The sequence below is a fragment of the Muntiacus reevesi genome, chromosome 2 (genome assembly GCF_963930625.1).
Source record: "Muntiacus reevesi chromosome 2, mMunRee1.1, whole genome shotgun sequence".
Taxonomy (NCBI): Eukaryota; Metazoa; Chordata; class Mammalia; order Artiodactyla; family Cervidae; genus Muntiacus; species Muntiacus reevesi.
In genome coordinates, this window is record NC_089250.1 from 266,893,528 (window position 1) to 266,917,205 (window position 23,678).

Consider the following 23,678-nt stretch of genomic DNA (forward strand, 5'->3'; position numbering starts at 1 on the left):
TTACATCCCACAACTCTGAGAAGTAAGGTTAACTGGTCAGTCATGCAGTGAGCAGTACAAACTTGACTCGGTTATAGTAATTGTTGCTTTCTCTTCTTGTTCGTAAAAAAACCAAACAAACTACTGGCAGCGCTAGTGGTAAAGAATCTGCCTGCCAATGTAGGAGATGCAAAACATTTGGGTTTGATCCCTGGGTCGGAAAGATCCCCATGCGTAGGAAATACCAACCCACTCCAGTATTCTTGCCTGGAAAATTCCATGGAAAGAGGAGCCTGGTGGCTACAGTCCATGGGGTTGCAGAGTTGGACACAACTGAGCGCATGTGCGCGCGCGCACACACACACACACACACACACACACACACACACTTCCCTTCATTCTGGAAAATTCTCAGGCTCTAGGAGCTTCATTATCCAGCTGAAACCTGTCCACTTCCTTGTAGCTCAATATCCAGGAACTCTTTCTCCTCTGTTCATTAACATTCTTGTCTATGATCCCAGCCCCCGCAAGACCCCATTAATATATCCATGGTTGAATTTTATGAGCCTCATAGATATGCATGAGATCCCCTTGGGACATCATTAACCATGGGGTTATCCCACCCAAACTGCCCCTGATTGTAACCACTTACAGAGAACCCTCCTTGGGGGAACTGCAGTCTCATCCTACAGACGGGTTGGAGCCAAAACAATCAGGCCAGTCCCCAGATAATCCAGCGATTTTGGAGGCAGAACCTTAAAGAGGGCTCACGGAGAGAGCTAGGGCGGAAAACGACTCTCTTAAAGGTATACCTCAACCTAGAAACCCGGGACGGTGTGCAAATCGGAACCTGGGGGCCCCCACAGCAAGGAAGGGAGGGGTCTAGAGCAGCTCTGTCCACTAGGACAAACCTGATGTGAGGTGTTTATATCATGGTGGTCACATTGATAAGAAAAATAAGAAGAAACAGTGCCATTTAAAAAATAACACATTTTGTTGAACCATGATATCTAAAACATCACCTTAACAGGTCCTCAACATAATATTGATGAGATACTTTACATTTTTTTTCACCCTGCATCTTCAGAGTCCAGTGTTTTATACTTACAACCTATGGTGTTTCGAACTCGCTGCATTTCAAATGCTAATGGGCCACAAGTGGCCACCATATGCAGCTCTCGAGCTCTGGAGATGAAAATCCAGAGAAAGCGGAGGAAGAAGCCTTGAGGGCAGGTCAGGAGTGGGTGAAATCACATTGTGTGAACAATGTCATGCTAAGGAATGCTGCCTTTATCCTGACTTTGGGGGAAAGAGACGGAAGAAAAGGAAACTAGCCTAGACAAATTGCCTGCTGAGTTCCTGCTAGCGGACGAATAGCTTCATGGTTCTGTGAATCTTTGCATTCACTCTTCTAAGGTAAGGTTCACTCTTTCTGTTTGATGAGGGAGGAAGCTGAGATTCAGAGAGCTCTTCCCGAGCTCCTGTTCTCCTCCCTCCAAAGGCAGCCTGAATCCATAATAGAAGAGGGGTGTGTGTGTTTGTGAGGAAGACTTATGTGGAGGTTTTGTTTCGGACATGGAGTTATTTGCTGCTGAGAAGCGAAAGAACTCGGTATTTTGAAGGTACTCTGTACTCTGGTGGATTTATGCTCATAAGCTCCCTTAATCTTCACAATAGGTGTCATAGTTGGGTTATTATTTCCACTTGACAGATGAGAACATTGAAAATTGGAAGTCAGAGAGGTGAAATGACCTTTCCAAGGCTACCCAGTAGACAAATGGAAGAGGTGGGCTCTGAACCCTGATTGGTTGGGTGCCACTCTTTTCTCATTGCTCTGCTGTGATATTTTTGGCTTAAGAAAACCAGAGAGCAGAGGCTGTAGGCTAGGCTGTTCCCTGGCCTCCCACTCAGCACCTTAATACTACCTGGTGTGGCTATTCTTGTTTTCCACCTTGGGTGATAGATACAGATGTCTCAGATCTGACTGTTGAAGTAAAAAATGGTGTACAGTTCCTTTTAGTAGTTGCCAAATAAACAATATAAATAGTAGGGTTGTGTAATAGTTGTTGAATGAATAGATAAAAGGATGGATGAAGAAAAGATGGGGAGATGGAAGGATGGATAATGGACAAATGGGTGGAAGGACTGAAGGACAGATGTATGGATGGGAGGAAGGATGGGTAGATAGATGGAAGGATGGATGATGGATAGATGGACAGAAGGACTGAAGGAAGAATGAATGGATGAATAGATGAATGGAAACAGGTGAACAGATATTAAGAATACAGAATATCATTAAGCAGGGAAAGCATTTGCTAGACAATAACATTCTCTGAAAAGTTTGGGAGACAATAAATAACAAAAAGGAAAAGAGAGAAGAAAATCTAAAAATATTCCCAAAGTAAGTTTTCTTAATTAACTAATTGCAGCAGATCTTGCTTGGAGTCACTCTGCCAGTGATCAGTGAAGTGTCCACACGGTCTCTTAATCGCTATGAAATGCTGGCTCTGAGGAAGACTCAGGTATTCTGCCTTGCCCTATAGATGTTCCGTAAATTTGGTCCCTAAGAGCTACTTTATAAAGTTAATCCACCCTTAAGCCAGCTATCTATGTAGATTTGAGATTTTGTCATTTTAAATTTATAATTTTGTAGTTTTGTTTTTCTGCAAAGCTCTGCTATGTTTTCTTTCCAAGTCTTAATTATTTGCATGTCTGTGTATATATGTATATGCAGCATGTACATATTTGTGTATATGTATTTAAACATCTATCGTGTGTCTACCTGCAATGCAGTAGACACGGGAGATGCGAGTTTGATCCCTGGGTCAGGAAGATCCCCTGGAGGAGAGCATGGCAGCCGACTCCAATATTCTTGCCTGGGAAATCCTATGGACACAGGAGCCTGGTGGGCTATACAGTTTATGGGATCGCAAAGAGTCAGACAAGGCAGCTCAAGCTCCAGCAGCATAGATTATGTGTACATGTGTGTGCGTGCATGTATATAACCATATTATGTATGCATGCAGATACAACAGGTACAATTTTTGTTTTTAGTTAAGAAAACCATGTATATGGTAGATGGACCATATACATCTAAGGTAACAATTTACATGGGAAAAGTCTCACATGTGCCCTGGGTTGTTTATTTCCACTTCTCAGAGGTGACCAACATTAACTGCTTTCTCGCATGCCCACTCAGGAGAATTTCTGTGCAAGCCCACGCAAAACACAATTGCAGTGTCTCATGGAGAACCACAAGGCTCTCAGTGGCTGATGCTCTTTCCCTCCCTTGGCCCTCAGCGTGGCCTGGCCGCGTGGACCTCCTTCTGGTCCCTAGGAGAGCCCTCTCTGCTGTCTTTGCTCTTACTGTCCCCTTGCCTGGGATGCTCGTCCCCACGACTGTGTAGCTGACTCTCGGTTGTGACTCCAGCCTCACCTTGGTCGTGCTCCGAGGGGACCTCCCTGATTGCCTAAAGCAGACACCTGTCAGGCACCATCTACCACAACCCCCTGTTTATTGTCTTCATTGCACTTATTCTGAAATGATTTTGATGATTTTTTTTATTGTGGTAAACTGCACATAACCTAAAATGGACTTTTTTTTTTTTTTTTTTGATGCACCATATGACTTGAGGGAATCTCAGTTCCCCCACCAGGGATCAAACCCAGCGCTGTGAGCGAAAAGGTGGAGTCCTAACCACTCGGCGTGGACATCCGGGGAATTCCCTAAAATGGACCATTTTAAAATGGACTAGTCAGTGGCATTAAGTACATTCCCAATATTGTGCAACCATGACTCCCATTTTGTTCTAGGATTTATTTATCATCCCAGATGGAACCTCTATTCCTTTTTTCTCTCTCCCCCATCCCAGTAAAATATTAGGCTTTAAAAAAAATTTATCTTCACCTGTCCAGGTGACAACACCATATAGTGGATGCATAACAAATGTGTAACAAATGAGTAAGTGAATATCTGAGTGAATCAAAAAGTGGATATAGATATTTTTACATACACTTGGAATCACACTGTCCACTATTGTCTAGAACTTGGACTTTTCACTTAATACTGTATTTTTTCAGCAGAATATACACATCCAATTCATTCTATTTAAAAGTATCTCAGGGTTGGCCCATGTGGGTAAATCAGAACTCACTGTACCAGTTCTCCCACGTTCACTATTCATCTTGTTTCCGGTCATTGCTATTAGACAAAGTTCAGGTGTTTTTGAACATTATGGTCTCCTGTAATTGATGCTTCTCCAGCAAACTTAATGAAATGTGACCCTTATTTGAGGAATGAGAGCCAGATTCACAAGAGATTTTGGGGGGATGTTAGGGTTGGGGAAGCTGACAATCTTTGAAAGGTTTGAGGTATGTTGGTTTGGCAGCTGATAAGGTCATGATAAAAGGGTGTTAGAGGAAGCAAGATGTAGATTAAGAACAATCAGTTCAATGTGTGATTGAAATAGTAGCTTTGAAGGCAGACTTTGAACTGTATGTATGAAGGCAGACTTTGAACTGTATGAAGGCAGACTTATGAACTGTATCATGACCCAGAGAGGGTCATGATGGTTAGGGTGAGCACCTCTTTGCATCCTTAATTCTTCAACCAATCTAAGGTGGTATCCCATTCTCAGACTTGTTTCCCTTCTGGTCAAAGCTGGGCAGTCCTTCTGGGCTCCAGGCAGAGTGGTTAGTAGCAGTCACAATTATGGTATCTTAAAGCTAAGAGAGTCTTAAAGTCTGAAGTTGCATTGAATCCTCTCATGAAACTTGGCTCTGAGATAAGTAATAAAGCTGGTAATTAAACTTATAACTCAGTTGATAATAAAGTGGTTATCACTCACTGGCATTATATATGATTTGAGCTCTGGGCAATTTGAAAGGGTGAGGTTTGTGTCTTTGTAGCAGTATTTTTATTAGAAAAGAGTCCATTGGCCTTTAACATCTGGCCCTTTGTCATCTGCCGTCGATGCCTTATGGGTTTTAGGGTCTCATTTAAAAACCTTTTCCTGATGCATGACAAATGTCATTGGTACCTACTCATTTATTTGTTTGTATTTAGTTTTGCTGTATTATTTATTTTCCCAGCATTTTTTTCTCCTTGTGATTATAATATTCTTTAGTATTAAGCCAAGGCATTGATCATGTTTCTGTCTCCATAATGAATTAATAAACTAATTTCCAAAGGAAAAAAAAAAAGAAGAAACTTGGCTCTGTAGAAATGCACCCCCAGTTTGGTTTGACTATGAAGCACATAGCCTCTTTGGGTTGCCTGGTTTGAGTTATGTGTCTACTTTTATAGGTCATCACTGTATATTTCCATGCCTATTTTTCTATCACACAAACTAATAATAGTTCTGCCTCCTGGGGTTTTTAATCGAGTTTTTTACAATTAATTTTTATTTATTTATTTTTGGCTGCCCTAGGTCTTTGTTGCTGCACTCGGGCTTTCTCTAATTGCGGTGAGCGGGGGGCTATTCTTCGTTGCGGTTTGTGGGCTTCTCATTGCAGTGGCTTCTCTTGTTGTCGAGCACGGGCCCTAGAGCTCGGGGCTCAGTAGCTGTGGTACGCCGCTTTAGGTACCCAAGGGATGTGGGATCTTCCTGGCCCAGGGATCAAACCTGTGCCCCCTACATGGCAGGCGGATTCTTAACCACTGGACCACCAGGGAAGTCCCACCTCATAGGGTTTTGTGATAATTAAATGCTAATTAAACAAAGCACCCAAAGTTATGCTTTGCACACAAGTGCTCAGTACATATTGACCTCTGTTATTTATTGAGCTTATTTATTGAGCTCATGTAATAAGAATTCTGCTTAGGTGGTCTCATCTCATTCTGAAAATAGTCCAACGGGGTAAATTTCAGTAGTCCCATATATATACCAAGACCCTGAAAGTCAATCACTACCTGTATCACGTCCAAGATCCCCTGGATAAGCTGGAATTCACATGTGGACCATCCTTTGTCAAAGCCACAATGATAAATATATTTAGCAGTTGTTAAAACAGATATTATGAGAGGCGAAATGCTCAGAGTCACAAAGCCAGCTTATGAGGAGGACTAGGGTTGGAAATGATCTTTCCTGGACATCTTCCAGGATGACTGACTCAGATGGGGACAGTGATGACGAAAATGATAACAACTCATATTTACCAAGCACATTTTATGGTGTTCAAAGCCTTTTGGGTCTGTATTAGTTCCCTGTGGCTGCTGTAAAAAAAAAAAAAAATTCATCCAGCTGAAAACAACGCAGATCTAGTCTCTTACACTCTGTAGGTCAGAAGACTTGCTGGGCTGCAATCAAGGTGTTGGCAGGGCTGTGTGCCTTCTGGAAGTTCTAGGGGAGAAGCCATTTCCCAAATTTTCCAGCTTCTAAAGACTTGCCCCTCTGTAGGACTTCCCTGGTGGTCCAGTGGTTAAAATCTTGCCTTCCAATGCAGGGGATGCAGGTTTGATCTCTGACTTGGAAAACAAGATTGCACATGACTGGGGGTCAAAAAACCAAAACATAAAACAGAAGCGATGTTGTACCAAACTCCATAAAGATGACCTGCATTCCTTAGCTCATGGCCCCTTCCTGACATCACTCGAACCTCTGCTTCCCTTGTCCCATCTGATTTCCTGCCTCCTCCTACCTCCCTTAAAAAAGCAGGCATTTATTTATTTTTGGCTGCACTGGGTCTTCATTGCTCTATGAGGGCTTTCTCTAGTTGCAGTGAGCAGGGGCTCCTCTCTAGCTGCAGTATGTCGGCTTCTCACTGCGGTGGCTTCTCTCGTTTTGGAGGACGGGATCTAGACACGTGGGCTTCAGCAGTTGCAGCTCTCCACGCCAGTACTCTTGACTCTAGAGTGTGGGATCAGCAGTTGTGGTGCCCAGGCTTAGTTGCTCAACGGCACGTGGAATCTTCCTGGACCAGAGATTGAACTCGTGTCCCCTGCCTTGGCAGGCAGATTCTTATCCCCTGCGCCACCAGAGAGGTCCATGCCCCTCTCTTATAAGGACTCTTATGGTTACTCTGAGCCCACCCAGATCATCCAGGGTAATCTCCCCATCTGAAGATCCTTGATGTAATCAAAATCCCCACCGTGTACTGCAACATATTCACGGGTTCTGGGGATTAGGGCGTGGACATCTTTGGTGATGATGAGAATCTGGGTATTAGCATCTACTAACTATCTCACCCTGACTTTCGGAGGCAGCAGCAATTACCATAATTGTCTCCATTTTACAGATGAAGAACTGAGACCAAGAGCCCTGAATAACTTTCTTTTTTAATTGATTAGGGTATAGTTGCTTCCTAGTGTTGTGTTAGCTCTGCTGCACGGTGAAGTGAATCAGCCATATGTATTTACAATAACCAGGAAATAGAAGCAAATGTCCTAAATGTCCACCGACAGACGACTGGATGAAGAAGATCTGGTGCATAAACACGATGAATAACTTTCTTAACGTTGTAAAGATTCTAAGAGGCAAAGCTTTCCAACCAAGTTCAGGCCTTTAACAGCATTCCAAATTCTGCCTTTGAAGATATCTTAATATATAGGCCAAAGATGATTAATTAAATTTGAATCTTGGGAAGGGGGTTTGGAAGGAAAACTTGAGGTGAATGAATTAATGAAGGTATAGATATTGGAGAGTATGGTGAAGCAGAGATATAAGCATGAAATTGTAGGTGGTAAAGAGTTTAGAAGAAGTGGTTCAAATTTGTCTCTCCCCCTTATTCACAAAGGGTAGTTATTATCTTGCTTGTACACCCTCCATCATTTGCAAAGTACTTTCCAACATCTATGGCTCTTATCATAAGGCCCTTTGGTGGGTTTTACTCTCCCTGACTTGATGACTGGGAAAACTGCACCCACACCGGACTGTGGGTTGACTCCAAGACCCCAGCAGCTCGCTTGCCTACCAGCCAACAGTGTGGTGACAACGGCAGGATGCCAGCCCCAATGACCCCGTGGCCCGGGACAAAGTGACCTCCAAAGCGTGTGGACGTGCGAGTGCTTGAGGAATCGCTTGGTCCGAACCTGAATGTTCCAGACGTTCAGCTATTAAGACTCACTTTATAGCCCATTCCTTGCCTTGAACCACCCCCAACTTATTTTCTATTAATATTCACGACTTGATCCAAGTAGACTCATTAACCTTCCAGGATGGCAGTCCACATCAACTCCTCGAGTCTGCACAAAAATCCTTTATGATACACATGTCTGGTGTCCCATGCAAATGTCTCGTCTGAGTGGGGGCTGGGGGCAGAGCACCCAGGGGAAGAGAAGAGCAAGACCCTGAAGCATAAGCAAGCTCAGCGGTTTATGCAAGAAACAGCAAAAAGATTAGTATAGTCTGAACAGATCAAAGGAGGGGACGAGAGATAAGGAATAAGCTTTGAGGGAAGGGCTTAGCATAGACTGTGAATTTTATGATAAACGTGGTAGAGAATTCTGAATTGATGAATGCTACTTCTCCCCACTTTAATCCGTCCAGTGGCTTTCAGTTGCATTTTAAAAATAGTTTTATTTATTTCATTTTGGCTGGGTCTTTGTTGCTGTGTGGGCTCTCTCTGGTTGCAGCGAGCAGGGTCTACTCTCTAGTTGCGGGGCGCAGGCTTCTCATTGCAGTGGCTTCTCTTCTTGCGGAACACGGGCTCCAGGGCATGTGGGCTCAGTAGCTGCGCTTCCCCGGATCTAGAGCACAGGCTCATAGTTGTGGCACAGGGGCTTAGTTGCTCCAAGGCCCGTGAGAGCTTCCCGGACCAGGAATCAAACTTGTTTCTGCTTCATTGGCAGGCAGATTCTTTACCACTGAGTCAACAGGGAAGCCCTCCAGTTGCATTTAAAAAAAAAAAAATATATATATATATATATATATTTACTTGGCTGTATTAGGTCTTAGTTGCCCCATGGCATCTTTAGCTGCCGCAAGAAAACACTTAATTGAGGCATATGGGATCTACTTCCCTGACCAGGGATCAAACCTGGACCCTCCTCTGCATTGGGAGTGTAGAGTCTTAGCCACTGTGCCACCAGAGAAGTCCCAAACTTGCATATAGAAAACAAGGATGGCTTTGCAGGGTCCACTCTATTTGCCTCATTCAAGCATTATTCATAGCGCCAGATATGAGTAGTATCTAGTGACACCACTATATCCCACTGGAGTGATATAGTTCCAGCTCATCTTGTTCCTTGAACACTACTAGCTATTTTCCATCTTAAGCCTTTTTACACATCCTGCTGTCTCTGCCTAGATGAGCCGCAGACACACAGCCTGGCTCCACTCATGTCTGCTCATTCTTCTCTTCCCCCGGGTCTCAGTTTACATGTCATTTTATCTGAAGAGACTTACCGACCTCGAAAACCTTGCCGCGGTTAGCCTTTATCACAGCCTCTGTTCTCCCGCCTGACTGCTGTTCTTTGTCACTGCACGTTCTCATTCCTCTGATCCTGAACCATCGAGCCAGACTTTCTGAAACTCAAGAGATGTTCAGGAGACTGAACAGTTCTTTGGGAATGTGAAGGGGTCTGCTCCAGAGAAAAGCCCGTCTGGGGATTGCTCGGTTTCAATCTCCCCCTTTTTTTGTCACTCCTCAAATCTGAGGGGGTACAGAGGTGGAAAATGGAAAAAAAATGGAATAAAGTTTGGATAGAGGAGTTAATCGTAAAGTCAGCAGGGGAATTCTATTTCAACAGCCTTGTACACCAGACCGGAAGAGACTGGAGGCCGATGTATCATCAAGGGGAACACAAGAAGCGTTTAGGGGAGAGACGGTAAAACCCGGACTTTGATCAGTAACGGTAGGGACCGAGAAGGGGGGCGGATACAGGAGCTATTCAAAAAGTAGAATCACCTGGGTTTGATGACTGATAGGATGTAGGGAGGAGACGGGAAGAGCAAAACTTTACTCTTGGGGGAGTAACTCAAGAGACTGGGAAGAATACTGATGGCAGTTGAACCTGCTATCTGTCACTTGCCATCTGTGGTCTTCGGATAAGTTATGCAACCTCCCAAATTCCAGTTTCCTTCTGCAAAATGGAGATGATCACCATGCCGGCTCCTCCGCCTTCTGGAAGGAGTAAAGTGGATACAAATCCTAGACCATCTAGCAGACAAGAGGCACTCAGTAACTGGGAGCCGGTAGTAGATAAGGCAATAGTAGCTGGGCCTCTAAGGAAACCCAGACCACCTAGGCTAAGACCGGCATTGTCGTTTCTGCCAAGAATGGCATATTTATGTGTCACTGAGGAAATGGCATAGAGGCAACCAGAGCCAATAGAAATTATGATTGACGAGGATAGTAATGCTGATTGATAAGGTACTTTTAATAGCCAGCCGAGGAGATGGGTGTGGTGCATGAGAACCTAGTGGCATCAAGTATGTTGAGCGTCTAGCCTGGAATATAGTAAGTGGTCAACAAATGCTTCATTTTTCCTTTCCATCACACCCTTCCCTCCATAACGACAGAATATATATATGTATATATCTCCCTGCAATGTGCGAGACCTGGGTTCGATCCCTGGGTCGGGAAGATCCCCTGGAGAAGGGCTACCCACTCCAGTATTCTTGCCTGGAGAATCCCATGGACAGAGGAGCCTACAGTTTGTGGGATCAAAAGAGTTGGACACGACTGAATGACTAACCCTTTCACTTTTCAGTTTGTAAGAATAAGCTATTTTTTTCCTTACCCCTGGGGATAGAAAGAAAATAGCCTGCGTGACATCAAACCTGGGAGTTAGTGGAAGAGGAAGGAAACCCATGGGAACCAAATTTTTGTCTTCCTTCAGTCCAGAAAGAAGAAGCCAGCCGAGATGAATGGATGGCCCAGTTACCTGGTGGGGTGGATGGCCTTCCTCCTCTACTCCTATGAAACAACTGGAAGTGAGTATGCTGGGAAGCGATGGGGAGGGCTTGGGACCTGGAAAGAATGAATGAAGTAAAGATGACTGGATCCAAGTGGGGAGAAGAGAGCCTAGTAGAAATCTCGGGCCGACATGGGGTGTGGCCCCTGGATCTGCCACTTTTCCCTTGGTCGCGCCCTGTAACCTCTCTGAAGTCAGTCCTCAGCCTTGAAAGAGGAATAATGGCATTTACCTCCTGGGACGATGTTGAAGCCTAGATAAAGTAACAGACACAAGCCTCTTTCAAAGATTCAGCACAGGGCAGTGAAGTTGCTCAGTCATGTCCGACTCTTTGTGACCCCATGGGCTGTAGCCCACCAGGCTCCTCCATCCATGGGATTTCCCAGGCAAGAATACGGCAGTGGGTTGCCATTTCCTTCTTCAGGGGATCTTCCCGATCCAGGGATCAAACCCGGGCCTCCGGCATTGCAGGCAGACTCTTTACCATCTAAGCCACCAAGGGAATCAGCACATGGTAAGGGGGATATAAATATTTTCATATAAAGGGGGGGCTCTATAATTCCAGTACACTGAAAGCTCAGAATCCCCTACTTGGACATTCCTTTTATACTCATTAAAAAAAAGAAACTTGTGGGGCTTCCATTTTGGCTCAGTGGTAAAGCATCTGCCTGCCAATGCCAGAGACACAGGTTCAATTCCTGGTCCAGGAAGACCCCACATGCACATGTTTATAGATTAATTTATTCAATACACATTTTTATATTTGTTTACTTATTTGGCTGCGACAGATCTTAGTCACAGCACTCAGGATCTTTTAGTTATAGCAAGTGAACTCTTAATTGCAACATGTGGATTCTAGTTTCCCAGCAGGGATCGAACCCTGGACCCTTTGCACTGGGAGTATGGAGTCTTAGCCACTGGACCACCGGGGAAATCCTTTCAATACATATATGTTGAGTGACTCCTAAGTGCCTGGATTTCTGCTTTGGTCCAGAAACATAACAGTGAATAAAACTCATGCCCTACACTCAGAGTGCTTATGATGAATGGAAGAGAGAGATACATAAACTGATAATATTATCTTAAAAACAGTATGTCACTGCTATATTTAAGATGGATCACCATCAAGGACCTGCTGCAAAGTGCAGGGAATTCTGCCCAATGTTATGTGGGTGGCCTAGATGGGAGGGGAGTTTGGGGGAAAATGGATATGTGTATATGTATGTTTGAGTTCCTTTGCCGTCCACCTGAATCTATCACAACATTGTTAGTTGTATATATTCCAATATAAAATAAAAAGTTTTTTTAAAATGGTAACTACGTTTACAAAGATTGGCCCAGAGTCTAAGAGCAAGCTAGTGTGTTAATCCAGGCTGAACTAGGTCTTGATGAATGAGTAGCAGAGAGCAAAGTCATTGTGGCCAGGATGAAGGACAGGAGCAAAACTCCAAAGACAAAGAACATGGAGGAAGGTCAAGGGAATGTTAATCGCAGAGTGAGAACAGAGAGGTCAGCAAGTCTCGGATTATGGAGGGTTTTAACCCAGTTAAGAAGATTAGACCATCTGCTGGACTACTTTACAGATGGCTAATAGTATCTATTAGTGTTGATTTTTGCTAACAGCTCCCAAGGATAAACTTAATTCTATGTACATGGGGTACCATCCTGCCCCCTCCCCACCACCACCAGCATCCTATATACTCAGGGGTGTTCCTGGGTGCGGACAATCATTGATGATGATGACAGTTAATTTTTGTTGAGTAGTATCTGCCCACCATGCAGGAGACGTGAGTTCAATCCCTGGGTCGGGAAGATCCCCTGGCGAAGGGAATGACAACCCACTCCAGGATCCTTGCCTGGGAAATCCCATGGACAGAGGAACCTGGCGGGCTACAGCCCATGGGGTCGCAGAGAGTCGGACAAGACTTAGGAACTAAACAACAACAACATCCTAACTGTGGTTCAGTGTTTAAGAACCCACCTACCGGTGCAGGGGACACAGGTTCAATTCCTAGTCCGGAAAGATTCCAGGTGCCAAGGGCCAACTAAGCCCATTTACACCACAACTACTGAGCCCCTCGCACCCTCGAGCCCATGCGCTGCAACAAGAGAAGCCGCCATAATGAGAAGCCCGTGCACCACAACTAGAGAGTGGTCCCCACTCGCCACAACTAGAGAAAGTCCATGCATAGCAATAAACACACAGCACAGCCAGTAGTACATTTTAAAAAGAGACGTTTAGCAATATCCTTGGCCTCTACCCAGTAGATATCAGTAGCACAGCTACCAGTTCCTCCCTCTCCCTCTTATAACAACCAGAAATGTCTCCAAACATTGTCTAATGTCCCCTGGAGGAGGGGAGGTCATGATTGCCCCGTCTCCATTGAGATCCACCATTCTATGCCCAGCTGGCAGACAGAGAAACAAAGAAGTGTGGAGGGTTGATTGGAAAATTTTTTTTGAGCCAGGAAATGATAACATCATTTTGACCCACATCTTATGAGTCATAAGTTAGTACACGGCCCCACCTAACTATAAGAGAAGCTGCAGACCCTTCTCCAGCAGTCCGGTGGTTAAGACTTCGCCTTCCAGAGCAGCGGGTGTGGGTTCGATCCCTGATCAGGGTGCTAAGATCCCACGTGCTTTTCAGCCAAAAAACCAAAACATAAAACAGAAGCAATACAATAACAAATTCAATAAACACTTTAAAAAACATGGTCCACATCAAAAAATCTTTAAAGAGAGAGAGACAGCAAAATGGATTCTGGCTACGAGCTCAGAAAGAGAAGGAAGCTGGGTTTGGCGAATATATGGAAGCTCTGCCTCACCATCTTTGTAACATGAGCTAACACACATGCACACACATGCAGGAAGACAGGCATGTACATACATGCACACACATGCATGCACATATGTGTGTGCACACACATAACCTATCAGAGCATCTTACTCATAGTAACCCATCATTATATCTTTGAGGGAGGGAAAGAGGAATGTGGAAGAGACGGCAAAGTGAAAGCAAGGGCCATTCAGATCCTGCTAAAAAAAAAATCCAAGTCCTCATTCTAATTGTTGTTCAGTCTCTAGGTTGTGTCCAACTCTTTGTGACCTCATGGACTGTAGCCTGCCAGGCTCCTCTGTCCATGGTATTTCCCAAACTAGACCACTAGAGTGGGTTGCCATCTCCTTCTCCAGGGAATCTTACCAGAGCAGGCATCAAACCCATGTCTCCTGCATTAACAGGTGGGTTCCTTACCACTGAGCCACCAGGGAAGCTCTCACTCTACTAGTTCTGCTCAAAAAAAAAGAAAAGAAAAGAAAGGTATTAACTTTAAATCACTCCTTGTATGGGTCTTCACTTCCTTCTCCATGAAATGAAGAATTGGGTTAGCACAGCATTCATTTCATTTTTCTAAGGTGTTTTTTCTCTCTTGATGTGGATCATTGTAAAGTCTTTATTGAATTTGTTATAATAGTGTTTCTGCTTTATGTTTCTTTTTCCTTTTTTGGCCTCAAGGCATGTGGGCTCTTAACTTCCTGACCAGGGATGGAACCCACACCCCCCGAGGCAGAAGGCGAAGTCTTAACCACTGGACACCAGGGAAGTCCCAGAACAGCATTTCTTAAGATATGTTTCAGGGACACGACTCATCTCTTGCCCTATTGAGTAAAGGGGAAAAAAATTAAAAAGGACAACTCAATATATTCTGTTTCACTCTTGTTAACTAAATCCTCATTTGCAAAGGGACTTCTGTGATGAATCCGTCATTGAAGAAACCTGTTTAACGCTATTTCACATGGTGTTTCCCAAACTTATTTTATTCTGTCAGTTATTTTTTGAGCAGCTGCTATGATCAAGTCCCTCTTCTAGGTTCTCAGGATACCTGGTGTAAAAGATAAAGTCCCTGTCCTGGTACCGAAAGACAGAAAGGTCAAGAGTTGTGTTTCCTAAACTTTACTCATTCAAGTTCACCCCCTCCATACCTGCCACCACCTGCATGCCATCAGAAATATTCTGTACTCAACATTTTTCTTTCAATGTGCTTACGCTTCCTGAATATGTTTATTTTAAACAAATTGTTAGCATCAGCCCTGTAATCTATAAAAACAGTACTACATGCCATAAATAGGAAGTACCAATAAAAACAAATACTATGAGAGCAAAAGCCTATTATTAAGTTCTACTAGATACCATCATCCTAATAGTGTTTTGAGCCCGAGTCCTGCTCTTTCTTTCTTTTTTTTTTTGTTAAAAAGGGAGATTATTAAGTATTAGAGACATGGTAGTGAAATACTAGCATTAAATTGAGGCTTTTTCTTTTATGTCATCAGAAGGATTGAAAAAGCATTGAAAAATGAAATGGTTTTTCAGTCTGTGATTCAAAATTATTTCATGTGTGTCTTTTCAAGACCAGATGGAATCTTGTAATTTACCAAATTTTTTTCAAAGATTTTTTGACGTGGACCATTTTTTAAAAAGTCTTTATTGACTATGTTACAATATAGCCTCTGTTTTTTATATATATATATATATATATATATATATATATATATATATATATATATATCTTTTTTTTGGCTGCCAGGCATGTGGGATCTTAGCTTCTCAATCAAGAATTGAACCCCTACCCCAGTGAACCCACATCCCCTGCACTGGAACGTGAAGTCACATCCACTGGACTCCCAGGGAACCCCCTAACCAAAAGTGTCTTGTATGACATTTGTGGTAGCCATGCTGGTTTGGAGACATAATGTATCTTGGTTGCCTTCATAGTTCATGGAACTCATCCCTACTACTCTCGGTCCAAACTTAAGCTGGAAATTTTCTTAAATGTCATTAGGAAGTTAGATGCAAAGACTATACATGCAGACTTCAGGCTGTCACATAAAGCAGACCAAGTCTCATCCTTGGCTCCTTCTTTGGGACTAATCCCCTACTTTGTCCATCTGTCCTTCAGATAAGAAAGATCCATGCATCTTTCCCTTCACCTACAAGGGTTCTACTTACTTCTCTTGCACCAGAACCAACAGCTTATTCCCTTGGTGTTCGACCAGAGCCGTGTATGACGGACGGTGGAAACACTGCATGACGGAAGGTGAGTGGTACCATCTCGTCCTGTCAGCAGGGGTCCTCAGAGCATGGATCACAAACGAGAATGTGTAGGCGTCGATAATATGATCTTTATTTTGGCAGACCAAACACTGAGTGTTAATAATGGGTAATAATGTTAAGGATCAGAGAGTGAGGAGTTTCCCAGCGGTCTAGTGTTGAGGACTCAGCACTTTCACTGCCGAGGGCCCGGGCTCAACCCCTGGTCAGGAAACTAAGATTCCACAAGCCATATGACATGGTCAAAAAAAAAAAAGGGATAATGGTGTTAAAAATAGTGCTCTTCAAGACATGGAAGCAAACTAAATGTCCATCGACAAATGAATGGATAAAGAGGATGTGAGATACACGCATGCGCACGCACACACACACACACACACACACACACACACACACACTGGAATATTACTCAGTCATTAAAAGGAATGAAATAATGCCGTTTGCAGCAATGTGGATGGACCTAGAGATTATCACACTAAGTAAATCAGAGAAAGACAAATATCTCATGGTGTCATTTATAAGTGGCATCTAGAAAATGATACAAATGGACTTATTTATAAAACAAACAGACTCACAGACACAGAAAACAAACATACAGTTACTAGAAGGGAAACACTGCAAATATTGCAATAAGGTGAGTCATGTGAATTTTTTGCTTTCCCAGAGCATATAAAAGATATGTCACACTGTACTGCAGCCTAAATGTGCAATGGCATTATATGTTTTTTAAAAAGTACCTACCCTTAGTACAGAACAGACTTTTGAACTCTGTGGGAGAAGGTGAGGGTGGGATGTTTCAAAAGAACAGCATGTATATTATCTGTGGTGAAACAGACCACCAGCCCAGGTGGGAGGCATGAGTCAAGTGCTCGGGACTGGTGGGCTGGGAAGACCCAGAGGAATCGGGTGGAGAGGGAGGTGGGAGAGGGGACCGGGATGGGGAATACGTGTAACTCTATGGCTGATTCATATCAATGTATGACAAAACCCACTGAAAAATAAAAAAAAATTAAAAAATTAAAAGAATGAATGAGAAGCAAAAAAAAAAAAAAAGTACCTACCCTTAATTTAAAAACTATCTCATTGCTCAAAAATGCTAGCCATCCTTTGAATCTTCAGTGAGTTGTAATCCTTTTGCTGATGGAGGGTCTTACCTTGATGTTGATGGTTGCTGACTGATCAGGGTAATGGGTGCTGAAGGTTGGGTGACTGGCAATTTCTTAAAATAAGACAACAAAGAGGTTTACTGTATCTATTAACTCATCCTTTCATGAACAATTTCTCTGTAGCCTGCAGTGCTGTTTGATAGCATTTTATCTACAGCAGAACGTCCTTCAGTCCTCTCAAACCCTGCCGATGCTTTATCAACTTCATATAGTATTCTGCATCTTTTGTTGTAATGTCAACACTTTCCACAGCGTCTTCACCAGGAGTAGTTTTCATCCCAGGAAAGCACTTTCTTTTTTTGTCCATTAGAAGCAACTTCTTATCCATAGGTTACATATTTCATGGTGCCTCAAAACAATTACATGCATCACATCAAATATCACTGATTGGGTTTCCCTGGTGGCTCAGTGGTGAAGAATCTGCCTGCTAATGCAGGACACATGGATTTGATCCCTGGTCCTGGAAGATCCCATTTGCCTCAGAGCAACTAAGCATATATAATAAAAAGGGGGAAAAAAATCACTGATCCACCATAACAAATACAATAATAATTTCAAAGTGTGGAATATTGGGAGAATTACCAAAATGTAACACAGAGACACAAAATGAGCCAATGCTACTGGGAAAACGGCTCCAACAGACTTGTTCAAGGCAGGGTTGCCACACCCCTCCATCCTGTGAAAAATGCAATCTCTGCAAGGCACACTAAAACAAAGTGACTGAAAACAAGGAAAGCCTGCACTGCCTCTGCTGCAAAGTCCTCTGCAGTTCAAACAAATCGGGATCAGCTGGTTGAAACTGAATCAGAAAATTAGAAGTAGATATATATATTTTTTAATGCTGGAAAAGAGGTCCACAGGGGCCTCCCTGGTGGTCGAATGGTTAGGATTCTGCTCTTCCAATGCAGGGAGCACAGGTTCAATCCCTGCTTGGGGAACTAAGATCTTGCAGCCAAAAATGAATGACCAGAGAAAAGTGAACGCACTCATGGACTTCTCTCTGTGCAGATTACCCACGGTGTGTCTTTCCCTTCATCTACCGAGGAAAGCCCCATAATGGCTGCATCACGGACGGCAGTTTCTTTGGAAGGCAGTGGTGCTCAGTCACTTCCAGCTTTGATGAGAAGCAGCAGTGGAAATACTGTGAAACCAACGGTGAGGCTCTGCAACAAGGAGGGTGTGTTTGGTGAAGGTGGAGCTGGTGGCCAGCAATGATTCTCAAGAGGGCATGGGGCAGGGCAGTGAGCATGCGTGCTCAGTTGCCCAGGCGTGTCCCATTCCTTGTGACCTCGTGAGCTATAGCCCGCCTGGCTCCTCTGTCCATGGGATTCTCCAGGCAAGAATACTGGAGTGGGTTGCCATTTCCTCCTCCAGGGGATCTTCCCAGCCCAGGGATCAATGCAGGGTCTCCTGCATTACAAGTCCCCAAGGCCAGCGTGAAAAACCACTTGTGCTGAGGACCAAAACCATGGGCTGTAGTTCTGACACTGGTTTTCAAGGATTTCTATTTCTAGAATCAACAGTAATTAGGTTCACCCAATGCCACACCCAAACTGCATTTCAATGCATCTTAACATTTACTCTTACTTCTAGGCTTCCTCTTAACTGAAACCCCCCATTCATTCTCATGCCTTCTCTGTGTTAGACCCTGATCCAGAAGCTCTATATATAATAACCCACTGAATCTTCCCATGGAAGCTCTACCAGATGCTATTTTTTCCCCCCCACTACTCAGTAAATAGTCCGAATAAAACGATGGCCCAAGGTGATGTCAGAGTTAAAATGTGAATTCAAGTCCACTTGACTCCAAAGCCTGTGCCTTTTTTCCTTCTCACTAAGCACTGTTGCCTCTAGAGATGAAAATGCATACAAAGCACCTATCTATGAGTACACTTCTTCCTATGCAAGATTCTGCATGTGTGTGTGCTAAGTTGCTTCAGTCCTGTCCGACTCTGCAACCCCATGGACTGTAGCCCGCCAGGCTCCTCTGTCCCTGGGATTCTCCAGGCAAGAATACTGGAGTGGGCTGCCATGCTCTCCTCCAAGGGATCTTCCCAACCCAGGGACTGAATTTGAATCTCTTATGTCTCCTGTGTTAGCAGGCGGGTTGTTTTTTTCTTTTTTCTTTTTTTACCACTAGCGCCACCTGGGAACATAAGGTTCTAATTATGTTCATTTCCATTATTATTTTCAGAGTACGGGGGAAACTCTTTCAGCAAGCCCTGCATCTTCCCTGCCATGTACAGAAATAATGTGGTCTCTGAATGCCTTGAGGATGAAAACAACAAGCTCTGGTGTCCAACCACGGAGAACATGGATAAGGACGGGAAGTGGAGTCTTTGTGCCGACACCAGTACTATGGGGAAGGGGATTGGGTGGGCAAGGGTGGATTCCTTCATTCATTCACTCAACAAACATCTATTCCAGCCCTACTGTGTAACAGACCCTGAGCCGAGCACTGGGGCTATGAAGATGAATATGCAGATTCCTGCCCTCAGAGATCTGATGAACAAATAGCATAAAGAATGCCATAATGCAACAGGCAAAAAGGTGGTCTCCTTAAGATTCAAGAGAAAGGGGCAAGGATAAAATTTGCAAAATATTAAATACCCAACACTCATACAAATAATGAGTATGCTATATGATAAGCTTTTGGAAAATCTGTTAATAATGGAACTGGAAAGATGGTGAAGCCAATTCAAAGGACTTACAAGAAGCATCCAAGGATGCTCAAGTCCTTTATATAAAATGGTGTAGAAGAGTTGAAAGTGAAAGCTGCTCAGTTGTGTCTGACTCTTTGTGACCACATGGACTGTAGCCTGCCAGGCTCCTCTGTCCATGAAATTCTCCAGGCAAGAATACTGGAGTGGGTAGCCTATCCTTTTTCCAGGTCATCTTCCCAACCTCGATATTTGTGGGTTGTGGATCCACAGATTCACCAACCAGATATTGCATTCCTCAAGTGGAATATTGAATCCTCAGAGAACCTGTGACTACTGAGGGTTGATTGTACATAGTCAGTGAGGAAAAGAATGCCAAGCTGAAGCAAGATTGCTAAATTAGATACAAGATCCATTAACATCTAAAAGCAATCAAACCTTTGGGTTTATCTTGTCTACCAGATAGAGATGACTGGACTCTCTCTTGAGCAGATTGGGCTTCCCAGGTGGCACAGTGGTAAAGAATCCGCCTGCCATTGCAGGGGCCCCAGGAGACTCAGATCCCATCCCTGGGACAGGAAGGTCCCCTGGAAGAGGAAATGGCAACCCACTCCAGTATTCTTGCCTGGAGAATCCCATGGACAGAAGAGTCTGGCTGGCTACAGTCCATGCGGTTGCAAAAGAGTCTGACATGACTTAGCGACTAAACAACAACAACAACAATGCTCCCTTCAGCAGCAGCCTCTGAGCAGAGCTCAAACAACACAAGCTTAAGTAAGGATGAAGCCTCACTGTAGTGTAAAGACACGGGAGTAACCACCGTTTTATTTCCATTTCCTCCCTAGGAATTTCCTCATTGGTGCCTGGCTTCCCTTGCCACTTCCCGTTCAACTACAAAAACAAGAATTATTTTAACTGCACCACTAAAGGATCAAAGGAGAACCTTTTATGGTGTGCAACCTCTTACAACTATGACCGGGACCACACCTGGGTGTACTGCTGATGCAAAGGTGAGCTCTTTTCCTTCCAGCATGATTTGCTGAGTTTTCCAGCAAGACAAGTTCTATTTCTCAGAGAAAAGGTGAACTTAGCCACGGTGGGGGATGCTGGGACAACTTCCCAAAGTAGAGGACTAGAAGAAATCGGGATGTCTCTGAAAAGCAGAGGAGCAGAGTGAGGAGGCGAGCGAATGATTTCAGAACCAGAAATGTGTCTCTCCAAAGTTTAGGTCTGGGAGGATTTGGGTGTGAAAAATTCAGAAAGTGGAATTTCTTGAGTTGAGACTTTAAATGAAAGGACAAACTTGAAAGGAGATAACTAAGACCTCTCTGGTCCCCCTGATGACTCAGCAGTAGAGAATCCGCCTGCCAATGCAGGAGGCGCAGGTTCAATCCCTGGGTTGGGAAGATCCCCCAGAGAACGAAATGGCAACCCACTCCAGTATGCTTGCCTGGGAAATCTCATGGACAGAGGAGCCTGGTGGACTATGCTCCATGGGGTCGCAAAGAGTCAGACATGACTTCGTGACTGAGTACACACACACGTCCCCAGAAACCTTGTTGTTGATCCCTTACCTGCTTCACTGAGTAGCTAACCAAGGAAAAGCTTAGGTTCACCTCTCACCCTCTCCCCAACCTCAGCCCATACATCAACTGTCTCCACAGGACCCATTTCATCCTTCCTTTTTTCTTTTTCCATTTCTTCCTTTTTCAGCTTCCATATTCTAACGCCTATAACAATTCTCTCTGGACCTTCTGCACTGACCTTGTCACATTGTAATTCTAGAATTTGAAAGTAAACAGAAGCCCTCTCATCAGATATGTGACCATGCTGGTGATTCTAGCAGTATTTATCCTTATGATTGCATGTGGCTTGAATGAAGTCGCTCAGTCGTGTCCGACTGTTTGCGACCCCATAGACTGTAGCCTACCAGGCTCCTCCATCCTTGGGATTTTATAGGCAAGAATACTGGAGTGGGTTGCCATTTCTTTCCCCAGGAGATCTTCCCGACCCAGGGATCAAACCCGGGTCTCCCACATTGTAGGCAGACACTTTACCGTCTGATAGAACCAAAATGGGTGACTCTTCCTGAAATTTAGTTTGATGGTGAAAATTATCTTCCACGTACAGAGGAAAGGCAAAGAAGTCGGTTTGGGACTCTAGGCGCCGTCTTAACAGTTGTTGGTGGTGTTGTTTAGTCACTAAGTTGTGTCCAACTCTTTGCGATCCCATGAACTGTAGCCTGCCAAGTTCATCTGTCCATGGGATTTCCCAGCAAGAATACTGGAATGGGTTGCCATTTCCTTCTCCAGGGGATCTTCCCAACCCAGGGATGGAACCTATGTCTCCTGTGTCTCCTTCATTGGCAGGTGGATTCTTTGCCACCGTACCACCTGTGAAGCCCCCATCTTAACAGGGTGAATACTAAAAAACAAAAAACAAAAAACAAAAATCCACAGTGGTCTTCAATCTGTGGCTACGTCTAAGAACATTTTTAGTCTCCAGTCTCAAATTTGTAACCATCAGAGAGCTATCTCGGGATTCCCCTGGCGATCCAGTGGTTAGAACTCCATGCTTCCACTACAGGGGGCACTGGTTAGATCCCTGCTCGCAGAACTAAGATCCCCACATGCCGTGCCACAAGCAAGCAAAAACAAGCAAACAAATAAACAAACAAAAAGAGCAGAACCATCTCCTTGCAAGTCCTGCTCCTACTGAACCTATTACAGCATACGTGAGGTTGAGGTGCTTATCATTCACTGACTGGATCCCATGAGCCAGGTGAGGGGCAGGGGGCATCTAACTGCTCTTGGCTCAGTTGCATCATCTTATTCCCAACTGAATCTTAAAAATCAACATGAAGTCACTTCTTAATTCATGTTACATTTGAGTCAGTGTGTACCCGTTACCTGAACACTGGCTTTTGATTTTATTTTCAAGGGAAGGAGACACATCTCCAGTGGAAGGCTGACATATTAAGTCTGGAACCTGCTTCGTCTTTTTCATCGAATCTTTCAAGCTTAGATAATCGCCTTTAGAAAGAACCTGTTCACCATCTAGCTTCATCACTTGGTCTTTTGTGAAGAACAGAGGGAAAATGTGGTCTAACCACCCAAAGGGAGTCCCACATTGACTCTGGGGCTGCCTTTTCCACTTCCTAGAATGACAGATATGGTGAGGGATCCAAAAGTGTGGGGAAGGAAGCACTGGTGAGTCATATGGTGCAGAGATCAGAGTCTCAGCCCAGCGACTCTAGGAAATAATTGCAGCCTGCTGTCTCTTTCTGGGAAGTTACAGACTTGGGTGGAGCATTTGTAGGTACTTATTAAATCACTAATAAATAAATTAGTACATCAATGGAGGGTAGAAAATTCATTGCAAGATGGCCTCAACTATTCCTTTATGGTGCCTGTGACAGACATCAATAATCGATTACAGAATCTGTTTCCTGTGAGCCCAGATGCAACCTCATGTTGTTGATGTTTTTCCTCTCCATTCTCTCCTTCCTTCTCCTCTTCCCTCTCCTCCTCCTCTTCTCCCTCCCTGTCCTCCTTCTCCTTCATAAAATTCCTCTCAGTGGACTTCCCCAGTGGTGCAGTGGATGAGAATCCGCCTGCCAAAGCAGGGGACCCGGGTTGGATCCCTGGTCCAGAAAGAGCCCATATGCCACAGAACAACTAAACCCCTTTGCCCCAACTACTGTAGTCCAAGCTCCAGAGCCCGTGCTCTGCAACAAGAGAAGCCACTGCAGTGAGAAGCCCGTGCACCGCAATGCAGAGTAGCCCCCACTTACCGCAGCTAGAGAAAGGCCACACACAGCGGCGAAGACCCATCGCCATCAAAAATGAATATTTAAAAACAAAACAGAAAAACCCTCTGAACAACTACTACCATTGTCCCTCACCACA

At 44.1% G+C, this 23,678-nt stretch overlaps 1 protein-coding gene across 5 annotated transcripts; it reads left to right on the forward strand.

The window, feature by feature from the left end:
- The first annotated feature begins 638 nt into the window (after positions 1-638).
- Positions 639-23,098, forward strand: ELSPBP1 (epididymal sperm binding protein 1). Of its 5 annotated transcripts, none has more exons than XM_065920682.1 (8): positions 639-785; positions 10,673-10,853; positions 11,259-11,348; positions 15,793-15,930; positions 18,119-18,265; positions 19,305-19,463; positions 20,616-20,780; positions 22,711-23,098. In XM_065920682.1, exons 2-7 carry the CDS (start codon positions 10,784-10,786, stop codon positions 20,771-20,773), a joined length of 762 nt encoding a protein of 253 aa, XP_065776754.1. In that variant the 5' UTR covers positions 639-785; positions 10,673-10,783; the 3' UTR covers positions 20,774-20,780; positions 22,711-23,098. The 5 variants fall into 5 exon arrangements, with proteins under 5 accessions (XP_065776754.1, XP_065776753.1, XP_065776756.1 ...); XM_065920681.1 differs by having other exon boundaries at positions 10,760-10,853; XM_065920684.1 differs by lacking the exon at positions 11,259-11,348.
- The last annotated feature ends 580 nt before the right edge of the window (positions 23,099-23,678 follow it).